This window comes from Bufo bufo, chromosome 1 (assembly GCF_905171765.1).
Source record: "Bufo bufo chromosome 1, aBufBuf1.1, whole genome shotgun sequence".
NCBI classification, from domain to species: domain Eukaryota; kingdom Metazoa; phylum Chordata; class Amphibia; order Anura; family Bufonidae; genus Bufo; species Bufo bufo.
This window is the reverse complement of record NC_053389.1, coordinates 180729298-180743519: the sequence shown is the minus strand read 5'-3', so window position 1 is coordinate 180743519 and position 14222 is coordinate 180729298. Positions and strand designations below refer to the sequence as shown.

The window sequence follows — 14222 nt, the reverse complement described above, 5'->3', positions numbered from 1 at the left end:
AGAATAAAATTTACTGTTGGGCCTTAGGTACCCCAGTCCGACACCGCAAACAGTTGCACATTTTAATAAAAACGAATTAAAAAAACGATTTTCCACCAAAGATGCATGATTGTTTCTATAGCCTTTAATTTACCCATTCTCTTAATTCCTCTTACAGCCAGTGTTTTTCAAAAATATATAAATGAATTGTAGTATAGTAGAGTTACACAAAAAAATCTGTGCAATAATATGACAGTACCATTCATGAAGTCATCGGTAGACAGCAGAGCAAAAACAGTGCTAGCACCATATTAAAAAAGTGAATGAATCGAAGTATTCAGACAGGTAGCAGGCAGCAAGCGCAGCAAACCAGAATACTAATTGAATGAACTGGAGCATTTAGATATGCAGTAGGCAGAAAGCGCAGCAAACCTACTATAGCAAAACGCCACTATATAGAGCCGTTCGATACAAACAACAAACAGTCTGCTGACAATGTAGCAAGGAATCGCTACAACCCAGTAGATACAGAATATCCGTCTTAGCAGACAAATAAACAGCCAAATATATAAAGCTGAATTACCAATGCTAAAACGACTGTCAGCAGACACATCCTTACAGTACAGCACTGTCAAAGTCCACTGATGAGAGTTTTAATTATTTAGGTAGGTTAGGTATAAGATATCACTGTTATTTAATTAAAACCTAATAAAAGTTAATTTTTATCAAATAAAAATCACTATTTCAAAAAAAAGCGCACGTCAAGAGTAGGCAATCATTAGTCTCTTGACTATATGTAAAATACAATTCATGAAGTCATGACTCACCAGAAAAATATCCAGAAAAATTTGGTTTTCTCATTAAGAACTGCAAAGAAGGATGCAAGTACGAGTAACAGTTTCAATATATATCAGAAGTGTACAATTGATTCCAGGATTTTTTTAAAATAATTGTTATAATAGTAATTATCATGCTACATTTTTTATTAATTCTATCAGGTACAATAATTAATAATGTACCATATTTTCATCTTATCAGAAAGTTGGCAGGCCCTTTTTTTCTGTCATTCAAGGTAAAGATGAATTACTGTAGGTTGGATCCACTGTCAGCAAAAAACTATTGATCCGATTGTAATGTGTGTGAAGGTGAGCAAACCAGTTGTAGTACTGCCTAAACTATTGTTTTGTTTGTCTTCTACATTCTTCAGGATATTATATAGAAAGAAAGAAGAAAGGCAGTCAGCGTTGGATGAAGATGAACTTTGATGTTTACTCAGACACTAAATATCAGTCAACAAATATGATTGAAGGAGTCTTGTATGAAATTAGAATCTATGCTGTCAATGCCATTGGCATTTCTCAAGAAGCCAATACCACCAATCCATTCATGCCTATTGGTAAGGGCTTTGTACAGTATATTGGAATATAAATGAAATGACCAGCTGCTGTCACAAGTTTAGTCATGGTCGGCTTGATTATTAGTTGTATATGGATGGGCAAAATTAAAATATGATTATATTTTCAGTCCAGTGAACTACTGTACATGTTGCCAGGCAGTGCCAAACTGAGGTTCATTGAGCCCACTAGAGTAAACGATTCTTAAGGGGCATCTGTCAACAGATTTGTATTTATGAAACTGGCTGACCTGTTGCATGGGCTCTTGGCAGCTAAAGACATATGTGTTGGTCTCATGTTCATATGTGCCCACATTGCTGAGAAAAATGAAGTTTTAGTATATGTAAATGAGCCTCTAGGAGCAACGGGGCATTTCCATTGCACCTAGAGGCTCTGCTCTCTCTGCAACTGCCGCACATTCTCCTCTTTGATTGACCGGGCCTGGCAGTGATGAAGTTTACACTGCCTGGCTCTGCCAATCAAAGTGGAGAGGGAGAAGCAGTTGCAGAGAGAGCAGAGTCTTTATGAGTAACCGCAATACCCCCGTTGCTCCTAGAGACTCATTTGCATATATGGAAACTTCACTTTCCTCAGTAATGCGGGCACATATGAACATGAGACCAACACAGATGCCTTCAGCTGCCACAGGTCATATGCAACAGGTCAGCCAGTTTCATAAATACAAATCTGCTGACAGATGCCCTTTAAGGCCTTTTACATGCATCCTTAACAAGTGTTATCTATTATGTACTCTAACAAGTTGAGCAGTGCTGGCTTCATTTCTATGTACATGCAGCCATTATAATAAGTATGCAAATTGTTTCATATAGTTTGCATAATTGTCCACAGGAGGGGGTGTGCGGCCAACAAACAATTTCTATCCCACATAATTGGGTAATGATTGGGTACGAATCCCTCATCACCAGCCCATGTACAGTACAAGGGCAGCACAAGAATGTGTACACTTTTAACTGTGTCACATTCTTTGTCACGAGCAAATTTATTGAAAATTCGATTCGGCGGCTTCGCCGAATTTTACAAAAGAATTTGCTTCGTGACAATTACTTTGTCACAAAGCGCATTTTTTTGTAAGTAGCGGGTGCAATGACAGGGAGCTGTGATAGCGCCGCCCCCGTCATTGTACCCCTCAGATGCCGCGTTCATATATGATCGCGGCATCTGAATGTAAAATTTACAATAATTCAAACTTACAAAATCAAACTTACCGCCTCTATTTGCTCGCGACGGGCCGGCCGGCTTAATGAAGTAATCTCGCGCCACATGGGATTTCGGCCGAGATCTTCAAGCAAGATGGAGGCTAGCGGCCCTTCGCAAGCAAATGGAGGCGATAACTGAATTCTTTAGTTTTTTTATACTCTTTCAGGTTTAAATCGATTCGCTGACACGAAGCACGAGGAAATTCGGCTTCTAGGCGAATCGAATTTATCCTGATATTCGGATCGAATTCCACTTCATGGGATTCAATTCACTCATCTTTACATATCATCAAACCCATAAGAAATAGACTCTACTGTCAAGTGATAGTTCCCAAAATTAACTGCAAATGGGATTGTCCTCAGCTAGATTTCCGAAGCATTCTATTGTGTTAGAGCCTGGGCTCACCTGACACAATACAACAAAATTGTATCATACATTCATGTCTAGATTTAAAGATAAGGCAAAGATATAATATCTTTCAGCTCCAACTAGTGAACCTCAACACTTGACGGTTGAGGATGTTACAGACACGACCTGCACATTGAAATGGAGGCCACCAGATCGTATCGGCGCTGGAGGAATTGATGGTTATCTCATTGAGTACTGCAAAGAAGGATGTAAGTACAAGTAACATTTCCAATATATTTTAGAAGCGTAGAATAGATTTTTTTTTTATAATTAAAATAAGAGTAATTATCATAATACATTTTTAGAAATTATATTAGTTACATATAATTATGTATCATATTTTTATATGTCACAAAAAAATGTCCAGCCCTTTGAAGACATTGCTGTACTTTGAGTGGTTATAATTTCCCTATGATTGAATGCTCTCTTGAAACAATTTACAATCTACTGTACTTTTATTTTAGCTGATGAATGGGTTGAAGCTAATACAGAGCTTGTGGAAAGATGTGGATACACTGCGAAGGGTCTTCCCACTGGGGAAAAACTTTTCTTCCGAGTACGTTCTGTCAATATAGCAGGCAAGAGTGAGCCAGTGACTCTTGGTCAGCCAGTTACAATTCGGGAGATTGTGCGTAAGTTACATTTTATGTATTAAATACACATGCAGTGCTGTAAAATTCCTTTGCTCAGCCATGTGACTGTTATAGGAATAAATGATACACCTATATGTTACTATTCTATATAATTAATTTAAAAAGTTGGTTAATTATTTTCTGGATATCATTTTTGGGTTACTCCATGTATACCAGTTCGTTCCACAGGCTTTAACTTCTTTGTCTGGACTTTTAGCATGGCAGGGAAGCTCACTTAACACTCATTATCAGACCAGCAGTCAGACCAGGTATGACCAGACCAGGTATGAGTGAGAGGTGGTGACTCATTTAGAGCTCTATATCTTCCCTATGCTATCTCAGTATTGTGGTTGGTCAGGGTTTCTCACGTTATATTAGTGAATGCACTGCTCTCTTGTGGGCATTTTTATATGGGTCAATGAAGAGAACGGTAGAGCTATCTTCTGCCACCTTATGAGGAATACCTTGTGGATAACACTTCCCTGTTCAGCAGTTTTAGGCCCCTTGCAGACGAGCGTGTCCGGATTAGGTCCGGATGCGTCCCGGGTGCATTGCGGCAAACCCGCGCGAGTAAGTACGCAATTGCAGTTAGTTTTGACTGCGATTGCATTCCATTGTTCAGTTTTTATCGTGCGGGTGCAATGTGTTTTGCACGCGCGTGATAAAAAGCTGAATGTGGTACCCAGACCCGAACTTCTTCACTGAAGTTCAGGTTTGGGTTCGGTGTTGTGTAGATGTAATTATTTTCCCTTATAACATGGTTATAAGGGAAAATAATAGCATTCCTTAATACAGAATGCTTAGTACAAGGTCAATTGAGGGTTAAAAAATAAAAATAAAATTAACTCACCTCCTCAAAATGATCGCGTAGCTGCCGGTCTCCTGTTCTTTCTTCAGGACCTGTCAAAGGACCTGTGGTGATGTCACTGAGCTCATCACATGGTCCAATCACATGGTCCATCACCACGGTGATGGACCATGTGATTGGACCATGTGATGTGACGTCACCACAGGTCCTTTAGCCGGCAGCTCATGATTAAAGAAGTAAGTTGAGATCGGCAACTAAGCGATCAAGAGGAGGAGGTGAGTTAATTTTTTTTTATTTTTTAACCCTCAATTGACCTTCTACTAAGCATTCTGTATTAAAGAATGCTATTATTTTCCCTTATAACCATGTTATAAGGGAAAATAATACAGTGAATAGACTGTCATCTTAGCAACCATGCGTGAAAATCGCACCGCATCTGCACTTGCTTGCGGATGCTTGCGATTTTCACGCAGCCCCATTCACTTCTATGAGGCCTGCGTTGCGTGGAAAATGCACAATATAGAACATGCTGCGATTTTCACGCAACGCACAAATGTGCACAGCCCCATAGAAATGAATGGGTCCGGATTCAGTGCGGGTGCAATGCGTTCACCTCACGCTTTGCACCCGCGTGGAAAACTCGCCCGTGTGAAAGGGGCCTTATAACCTAAGGCCCCTTTCACACGGGCAAGATTTCCGCGCGGGTGCAATGCGTGAGGTGAACGCATTGCACCCGCACTGAATCCGGACCCATTCATTTCTATGGGGCTGTGCACATGAGCAGTGATTTTTACGCATCCCTTGTGGGTTGCGTGAAAATCGCAGCATGTTCTATATTGTGCGTTTTTCACGCAACACAGGCCTCATATAAGTGAATGGGGCTGCGTGAAAATCGCAAACATCCTCAAGCAAGTGCGGATGCGGTGCGATTTTCACGCACAGTTGCTAGGAGGGGATGGGGACCCGATCATTATTATTTTCACTTATAACATGGTTATAAGGGAAAATAATAGCATTCCTAATAGAGAATGCATAGTACAATAGGGCTGGAGGGGTTAAAAAAAAAATATATTATTTAACTCACCTTAATCCACTTGCTCGCGCAGCCGGCATCTCTTCTGTCTTCTTCTTTAAAGAATAGGACCTTTGATGATGTCACTGCACTTATCACATGGTCCATCACATGATCTTTTACCATGGTGATGGATCATGTGACGGACCATGTGATGAGCGTTGTGACGTCACCACAGGTCCTTTTCCTGTGCACAGCAAAGATGAAGACAGAAGAGAAGCCGGGCTGCGCGAGCAAGTGGATTAAGGTGAGTTAAATTATTATATATTTTTTTTTAACCCCTCCAGCCCTATTGTACTATGCATTCTATATTAGGAATGCTATTATTTTCCCTTATAACCATGTTATAAGGGAAAATAATAATGATCAGGTCCCCATCCCGATCGTCTCCTAGCAACCGTGCGTGAAAATTGCACCACATCCGCACTTGCTTGCGGATGCTTGCGATTTTCACACAGCCCCATTCACTTCTATGGAGCCTGCGTTGCGTGAAAAACGCACAATATAGAACATGCTGCGATTTTCACGCAACGCACAAGTGATGCGTGAAAATCACCGCTCATGTGCACAGCCCCATAGAAATGAATGGGTCCGGATTCAGTGCGGGTGCAATGCGTTCACCTCACGCATTGCACCCGCGCGGAAATCTCGCCCGTGTGAAAGGGGCCTAAGATTTCTTTGTTCTCCTTTTCAGGAGCAAACTTTCTGACATTAGTTTCAGAGTTCTTTTTGGCTGAATCGGTCGCCTGATTCTATTGGGGTCTGAATAAATTTGACCCTAACCAAAAGTGTCCTTATTGTCATGACAAAATGTGTATGATATTCCAGGATATTCTAGGACTGTATGCAACTACTTTCCAGCTCTGACATCATGACATTATTAGTAATGTGACATATAAGGCTATGGACAAACACATGGCTGCTGGTGATAACACTCTATTTAAAGGGATTCTGTCACCAGATTTAACCCTATTAAGCTAGCTGACATTAGCGATGTGCTAATGTCAGCTAAACCTAACCAGCCTAGTCCTACTTTTATCTATGCCCCCGTTACGCCAGAAATCTAACCTTTATAATAGAGGCTCCATTCTCCCACCTTTGTCGCCTCTCTCCAAGTCCTGTTTGACAGGGCCAGGCAGCGCTCGCATCAGTCTGCCAGCCCTGTGCTCTGGTGAAATCTCGCGCCGTTCAGCATTCGGCGCATGTGCAGTGAGGAAGCTGGCAGCCTGCGAGCGTCTTTCTCTCGCCGAATTCTGAATGGCTCGAGATTTCACCAGAGCACAGCGCTGGCAGACAGATGTAAGCGCTGCCTGGCCCTGTCAATCAGGACAGATATAATATATATTTTTTAATATTTAAGAAAAAACTGTGAAAATAGATTTTTCCTTTCTTAACTGTTATGAAACATTTCAAGACAAAACATTTCTAAAACCATTACTGTACATTTTTACTCTGAAAATGTATTTATCTACTGGCTGGGCTCACCTCAAGACTTTAAAAGACCGGGGCACATTTTGGGTTTTGGTGGCCAGTTTTTTATTGCTGGTTCTATGGCACAGTACTGCGAGAAAAATGTTGTAAAGCACCAAAATGTTACAAGCCCCTTCAAAGTGACCTTTTTTATGTTGTTCCCTTAACCACTTAAGGACCACAGGTTTATACCCCCCTAAAGACCAGGCCTTTTTTTACAAATCGGCACTCCACAACTTTAGCGGTTTATTGCTCGGTCATGCAACTTACCACCCAAATGAATTTTACCTCCTTTTCTTCTCACTAATAGAGCTTTCATTTGGTGGTATTTTATTGCTGCTGACATTTTTACTTTTTTTGTTATTAATCGAAATTTAACGATTTTTTTTGCAAAAAAATTACATTTTTCACTTTCAGTTGTAAAATTTTGCAAAAAAAATGACATCCACATATAAATTTTGCTCTAAATTTATTGTTCTACATGTCTTTGATAAAAAAAAATGTTTGGGTAAAAAAAAAATGGTTTGGGTAAAAGTTATAGCGTTTACAATCTATGGTACAAAAATGTGAATTTCCGCTTTTTGAAGCAGCTCTGACTTTCTGAGCACCTGTCATGTTTCCTGAGGTTCTACAATGCCCAGACAGTACAAACACCCCACAAATGACCCCATTTCGGAAAGTAGACACCCTAAGGTATTCGCTGATGGGCATAGTGAGTTCATAGAACTTTTTATTTTTTGTCACAAGTTAGTGGAAAATTATGATTTATTTTTTATTTATTTTTTATTTATTTTTTTCTTATAAAGTCTCATATTCCACTAACTTGTGACAAAAAATAAAAACTTCTATGAACTCACTATGCCCATCAGCGAATACCTTGGGGTGTCTTCTTTCCAAAATGTGGTCACTTGTGGGGTAGTTATACTGCCCTGGCATTCTAGGGGCCCAAATGTGTGGTAAGTAGTTTGAAATCAAAATGTGTAAAAAATGACCGGTGAAATCCGAAAGGTGCTCTTTGGAATGTGGGCCCCTTTGCCCACCTAGGCTGCAAAAAAGTGCCACACATTTGGTATCACCGTACTCAGGAGAAGTTGGGGAATGTGTTTTGGGGTGTCATTTCACATATACCCATGCTGGGTGAGATAAATATCTTGGTCAAATGCCAACTTTGTATAAAAAAATGGGAAAAGTTGTCTTTTGCCAAGATATTTCTCTCACCCAGCATGGGTATATGTAAAATGACACCCCAAAACACATTCCCCAACTTCTCCTGAGTACGGAGATACCACATGTGTGACACTTTTTTGCAGCCTAGGTGCGCAAAGGGGCCCACATTCCAAAGAGCACCTTTCGGATTTCACCGGCCATTTTTTACAGATTTTGATTTCAAACCACTTCTCACGCATTCAGCCCCTAAAATGCCAGGGCAGTATAACTACCCCACAAGTGACCCGATTTTGGAAAGAAGACACCCCAAGGTATTTCGTGATGGGCATAGTGAGTTCATGGAAGTTTTTATTTTTTGTCACAAGTTAGTGGAATATGAGACTTTGTAAGGAAAAAAATAAATAAAAAATAAATCATCATTTTCCGCTAACTTGTGACAAAAAATATAAAATTCTAGGAACTCGCCATGCCCCTCACGGAATACCTTGGGGTGTCTTCTTTCCAAAATGGGGTCACTTGTTGGGTAGTTATACTGCCCTGGCATTTTCCAGGGGCCCTAATGTGTGGTAAGTAGGTAAATGACCTGTGAAATCCTAAAGGTGCTCTTTGGAATGTGGGCCCCTTTGCCCACCTAGGCTGCAAAAAAGTGTCACACATGTGGTATCGCCGTATTCAGGAGAAGTTGGGCAATGTTTTTTAGGGTGTCTTTTTACATATACTCATGCTGGGTGAGAGAAATATCTCGGCAAAAGACAACTTTTCCCATTTTTTTATACAAAGTTGGCATTTGACCAAGATATTTATCTCACCCAGCATGGGTATATGTAAAATGACACCCCAAAACACATTGCCCAACTTCTTCTGAGTACGGCGATACCAGATGTGTGACACTTTTTTGCAGCCTAGATGCGCAAAGGGGCCCACATTCCTTTTATGAGGGCATTTTTAGACATTTGGATCCCAGACTTCTTCTCACGCTTTAGGGCCCCTAAAATGCCAGGGCAGTATAAATACCCCACATGTGACCCCATTTTGGAAAGAAGACACCCCAAGGTATTCAATGAGGGGCATGGCGAGTTCATAGAAATTTTTTTTTTTTTTGGCACAAGTTAGCGGAAATTTTTTTATTTATTTTTTTCTCACAAAGTCTCCCTTTCCGCTAACTTGGGACAAAAATTTCAATCTTTCATGGACTCAATATGCCCCTCACGGAATACCTGGGGGTGTCTTCCTCCCGAAATGGGGTCACATGTGGGGTATTTATACTGCCCTGGCATTCTAGGGGCCCTAAAGCGTGAGAAGAAGTCTGGAATATAAATGTCTAAAAATTTTTACGCATTTGGATTCCGTGAGGGGTATGGTGAGTTCATGTGAGATTTAATTTTTTGACACAAGTTAGTGGAATATGAGACTTTGTAAGAAAAAAATAATAATTTCCGCTAACTTGGGCCAAAAAAATGTCTGAATGGAGCCTTACAGAGGGGTGATCAATGACAGGGGGGTGATCAATGACAGGGGGGTGATCAGGGAGTCTATATGGGGTGATCACCCCCCTGTCATTGATCACCCCCCTATAAGGCTCCATTCAGATGTCCGTATGTGTTTTGCGGATCCGATCCATGTATCCGTGGATCCGTAAAAATCATACGGACATCTGAATGCAGCCTGACAGGGGGGGTGATCAATGACAGGGGGGGTGATCAATGACAGGGGGGTGATCAGGGAGTCTATATGGGGTGATCACCCCCCCTGGAAGGCTCCAGGGAGACGCCTGTATGTGTTTTGCGGATCCGATCCATCTATCAGTGGATCCGTAAAAATTATGCGGACATCTGAATGGAGTTTTACAGGGGGGTGATCAATGACAGGGGGGTAATCCATGACAGGGGGGTGATCAGGGAGTCTATATGGGGTGATCACCACAGTCATTGATCTCCCCCTGTAAGGCTCCATTCAGACGTCCGTATGCGTTTTGCGGATCCGATCCATCTATCAGTGGATCCGTAAAAATCATGCGGACATCTGAATGGAGTTTTACAGGGGGGTGATCAATGACAGGGGGGTAATCAATGACAGGGGGGTGATCAGGGAGTCTATATGGGGTGATCACCACAGTCATTGATCTCCCCCTGTAAGGCTCCATTCAGACGTCCGTATGCGTTTTGCGGATACGATCCATCTATCAGTGGATCCGTAAAAATCATGCGGACGTCTGAATGGAGCTTTACAGGGGGGTGATCAATGACAGGGGGGTAATCAATGACAGGGGGGTGATCAGGGAGTCTATATGGGGTGATCACCACAGTCATTGATCACGCCCCTGTAAGGCCCCATTCAGACGTCCGTATGCATTTTACGGATCCGATCCATCTATCAGTGGATCCGTAAAAATCATGTGGACATCTGAATGGAGCTTTACAGGGGGGTGATCAATGACAGGGGGGTAATCAATGACAGGGGGGTGATCAGGGAGTCTATATGGGGTGATCAGGGGTGATCAAGGGTGAATAAGGGGTTAATAAGTGACGGGGGGGGGTGTAGTGTAGTGGTGCTTGGTGCAACATATTACTGAGCTACCTGTGTCCTCTGGTGGTCGATCCAAACAAAAGGGACCACCAGAGGACCAGGTAGCAGGTATATTAGACGCTGTTATCAAAACAGCGTCTAATATACCTGTTAGGGGTTAAAAAAATCACATCTCCAGCCTGCCAGCGAACGATCGCCGCTGGCAGGCTGGAGATCCACTCTCTTACCTTCCGTTCCTGTGAGCGCGTGCTCCTGTGTGCGCGCGTTCACAGGAAATCTCGGTTCACGCGAGATGACGCCAATCGGCGTTAGCGTAGCCTGGGAGCGCCGCAGAGATGACGCCTTTCGGCGTTAGCTTAGCGGTAAGTGGTTAAGGTTTTTCTTTAAAAAAAAAAATTATAAATGAAAAAAATATCTGTTTGTATATTTAATGCAGAAACCCTTCCAGCTATACTAAATATAGCTAAAACAAATACCTAGATTTTTTAAATAAAAAAATATGTGTATGTGTGTATATTTTACACACAAATTCCACTATACTATTGCTATCATTTTTTATTTTATTTTTTTATAAACAGAAAGGATAGGGGATATTTGTATGGGTGTGTACATAGTCTGCTATACTATTGCTAATACTAGTAACTTTTTCTATTTCTTTTTAATGTTTTTTATTTTCTGTATTTTTCTTTTAATTAATTTTTTAGGACTTGTTTTGTTTTTACGTTTTTTTTTTTAAAGTGAATTAACCCCTTCCTGCCACAACCAGGACAGGAAGGGGTTAATACACTGCCTGCAGTCTCACACTAAATTTTACAGCCAGCAAGGGGAGCCCTCACATCAAAAAGAGCACTCCCTGCCAGCTTTTAAATTGCACATTGCACATGAGTTAGCTGTAATATGCTCATTATAGCTCGGAACCTCAAGCAGATTCTGATACCCATCACTGGTATATTCCAATGTAGGTGGCAGCACTGTATTGGAATACAGTAAATGGTATGTCCTGTGATGGATATACAGGTGAAACTCGAAAAATTAGAATATTGTGCAAAGTTAATTTATTTCAGTAATGCAACTTAAAAGGTGAAACTAAAATATGAGATAGACTCATTACATGCAAAGCGAGATATTTCATGCCCTTATTTGTTATAATTTGGATGATTATGGTTTATAGCTTATGTAACCCCAAAGTCACAATTTTGAGGTACCCTTTGCTCAGGGGATATGGATTAATTAGCTGACTAGTGTGTGACACTTTGAGCCTAAAATATTGAAAAATCTGAAATGTAAAGATATGAAAGTTCAAATCACCCCCTTTTCCCCAAAATAAAAAAAAATCATAGGCATTGCCTATCAGAAATCGTCCCTACAACTAAAATACAGCATACAGCAAATGACATAAGAGAAACAAAAAGTAAAATGGTCAATTCGCCATGTTTTGTCACTTTACCTCCCCCAAAAAATTGAATAAAAAGTGTTAAAAAAAAGTCAAATACACTTCTAAATAGTATAATTGAAAAGTACAGATCCCCCTACAAACAATGAGCCCCCACAGGGCTCCATATACATAATTGCAAAAAAGTTATAGGTGTCAGAAAATGGCGATGAAAAGATGTTTTTAAGATCAAGATTTTTCAAGTACTAGAATGCAAGAAAAACTACGTATATAAATGTGGTATCACCATAATTGTACTGACCTGTAGAATGAAAGTAACCAGACTACATAGAGAAAGCTGTAAAAACAAATGGGGTAATTCATCAAACTGGTGTAAAGTAGAACTGGCTTAGCTGCCCATAGCAACCAATTAGATTTTACCTTTCATTTTCCAAAGTAACTGTCCAAAATGAAAGGTGGAATCTGATTGGTTGCTATGGGGAGCTAAGCCAGTTCTACTTTACACCAGTTTGATAAATAACTAAAAAAAAACATACTATGTAAGAATTGCAATTTTTTTCCAATTCCACCCCATTTTTCCTGCTTCCTGATGCATTATATCTGATATTAAATTGTGCCATTAGAAAGTACAACTTGCTCTGCAAAAAAACAAGCCCCCATATGGATATGTGAATGGAAAAATAAAAGAATGATGGCTCTGGGAAGGCAGGGAGTGAAAAACAAAAAAGTGAAAAGTAAAATCGCAGGGTCCTTTAAAAGTTAAATAGTCCTACAATGTTTATTTTTTGGAGGAAAATGCCTGCCATGTGTTTTCACAGACTTCGCCTGGGGTCATGTGACCCTACTTCTTCATCCTTCCTGATCTTTCAACCTGAATTTTTGGAAAATTGAGGTTGAATTCGATTAAAACCTAACTGATTTGCTCATCTTTTTAAATAGAACTGTCTGATTGGTTTGAGAGGTCTGACACCTAGGACTTCCACTGGTCCTCAGAACTGAGGTACTTGGTGCCATGTTAATAATAATAATAATCTTTATTTATATAGTGCCAACATATTCCGCAGAGCTTTACAATCAGGGGTTCATGTATAAACAGTCATAAATAACATAGTAACAGAAAAGTCAATGATTACAACAAGAGTAATGAGGGCCCTGCTCACAAGAGCTTACAGTCTATGAGGAGATAGGGGTGACACAAAAGGTAAAAGTGCTTGTTTTGTACAATGGTCCAGCCATGTTGGGAAAATAGGGGAGCAGGTATAAATCTGCATAAGCCAGTCACCAGCTGATATATGAAGTGCTTCTGGGTACATGGGTGCGGTGGAGAGATTGGTGGAGGATCAGGTTCAGGAAATTATAGATGGTCTATATATGGAGAGGAGTTAGATCAGGTGATGTGATAGGCCACCCTAAAAAGATGTGTTTTGAGGGAGTGCCTAAAATTGTATATATTGTGGTTTAACCTAATTTCTTGGGGTAAGGCATTCCAGAGAACTGGTGCAGCTCAGGTGAAGTCTTGTAGCCGGGAGTGAGAGGATTATGGTGGAAGTAAGTCGTTAGTCATTGGCTGAAAGGAGAGCACGGGTATGGTGGTAGACAGAGATGAGGGAAGAGATGTAAGGGTTGCAGCACTGTGGAGAGATTTGTGGGTGAGGACAAGCAGTTTAAATTGGATTCTTTACTGTATGGGCAACCAGTGCAATGACTGGCACAGGGCGGAGGCATCAGAGTAGCGGTTAGACAGATAGGTGACTATGGCTGCTGCATTGAGAATAGATTGGAGACGGGAGAGTCTGGTGAGGGGGAGGCCAATTAATAGTGAGTTGCAATAATCGAGGCAGGAATGGATCAGGGTGACTGAGTGTTTTTTTGTTTCCATAGTGAGAAAGGGGCATATTCTAGAGATGTTTTTGAGTTGCAGGTGACTTGAGCAGGCGAGAGACTGAATATAGGGGTAAAGGAGAGATCAGTGTCAAATGTCACACCGAGACAGCGGGTGTGCTGCCTAGGAGTGATGATGGTGCCGCACACTGATAGGGAGATATCAGGTTTTGGTAGGTCAGTAGATGGAGAGAACACAAGAAGTTCAGTTTTCGAAAGATTCCGTTTTAGATAAAGAGAGAACATGATATTAGAGACAGCGGACAGACAGTCC

The 14222-nt window shown here is 40.9% G+C and overlaps 2 protein-coding genes across 6 annotated transcripts in view; both read left to right on the top strand.

The window, feature by feature from the left end:
• Positions 1-14222, top strand: part of LOC121001740 (myosin-binding protein C, fast-type-like) — a 607494-nt gene that overhangs the window by 231421 nt on the left and 361851 nt on the right. The gene's annotated exons all lie outside the window — the stretch shown is intronic.
• Positions 1-14222, top strand: part of LOC121001720 (myosin-binding protein C, fast-type-like) — a 272071-nt gene that overhangs the window by 231486 nt on the left and 26363 nt on the right. For all 3 annotated transcript variants that reach the window (XM_040432923.1, XM_040432909.1, XM_040432918.1), the window contains 3 exons: positions 1187-1375; positions 3074-3208; positions 3464-3631. In XM_040432923.1, the coding sequence (XP_040288857.1) occupies positions 1187-1375; positions 3074-3208; positions 3464-3631 (492 nt within the window). The remainder of the gene's footprint in view (positions 1-1186; positions 1376-3073; positions 3209-3463; positions 3632-14222) is intronic.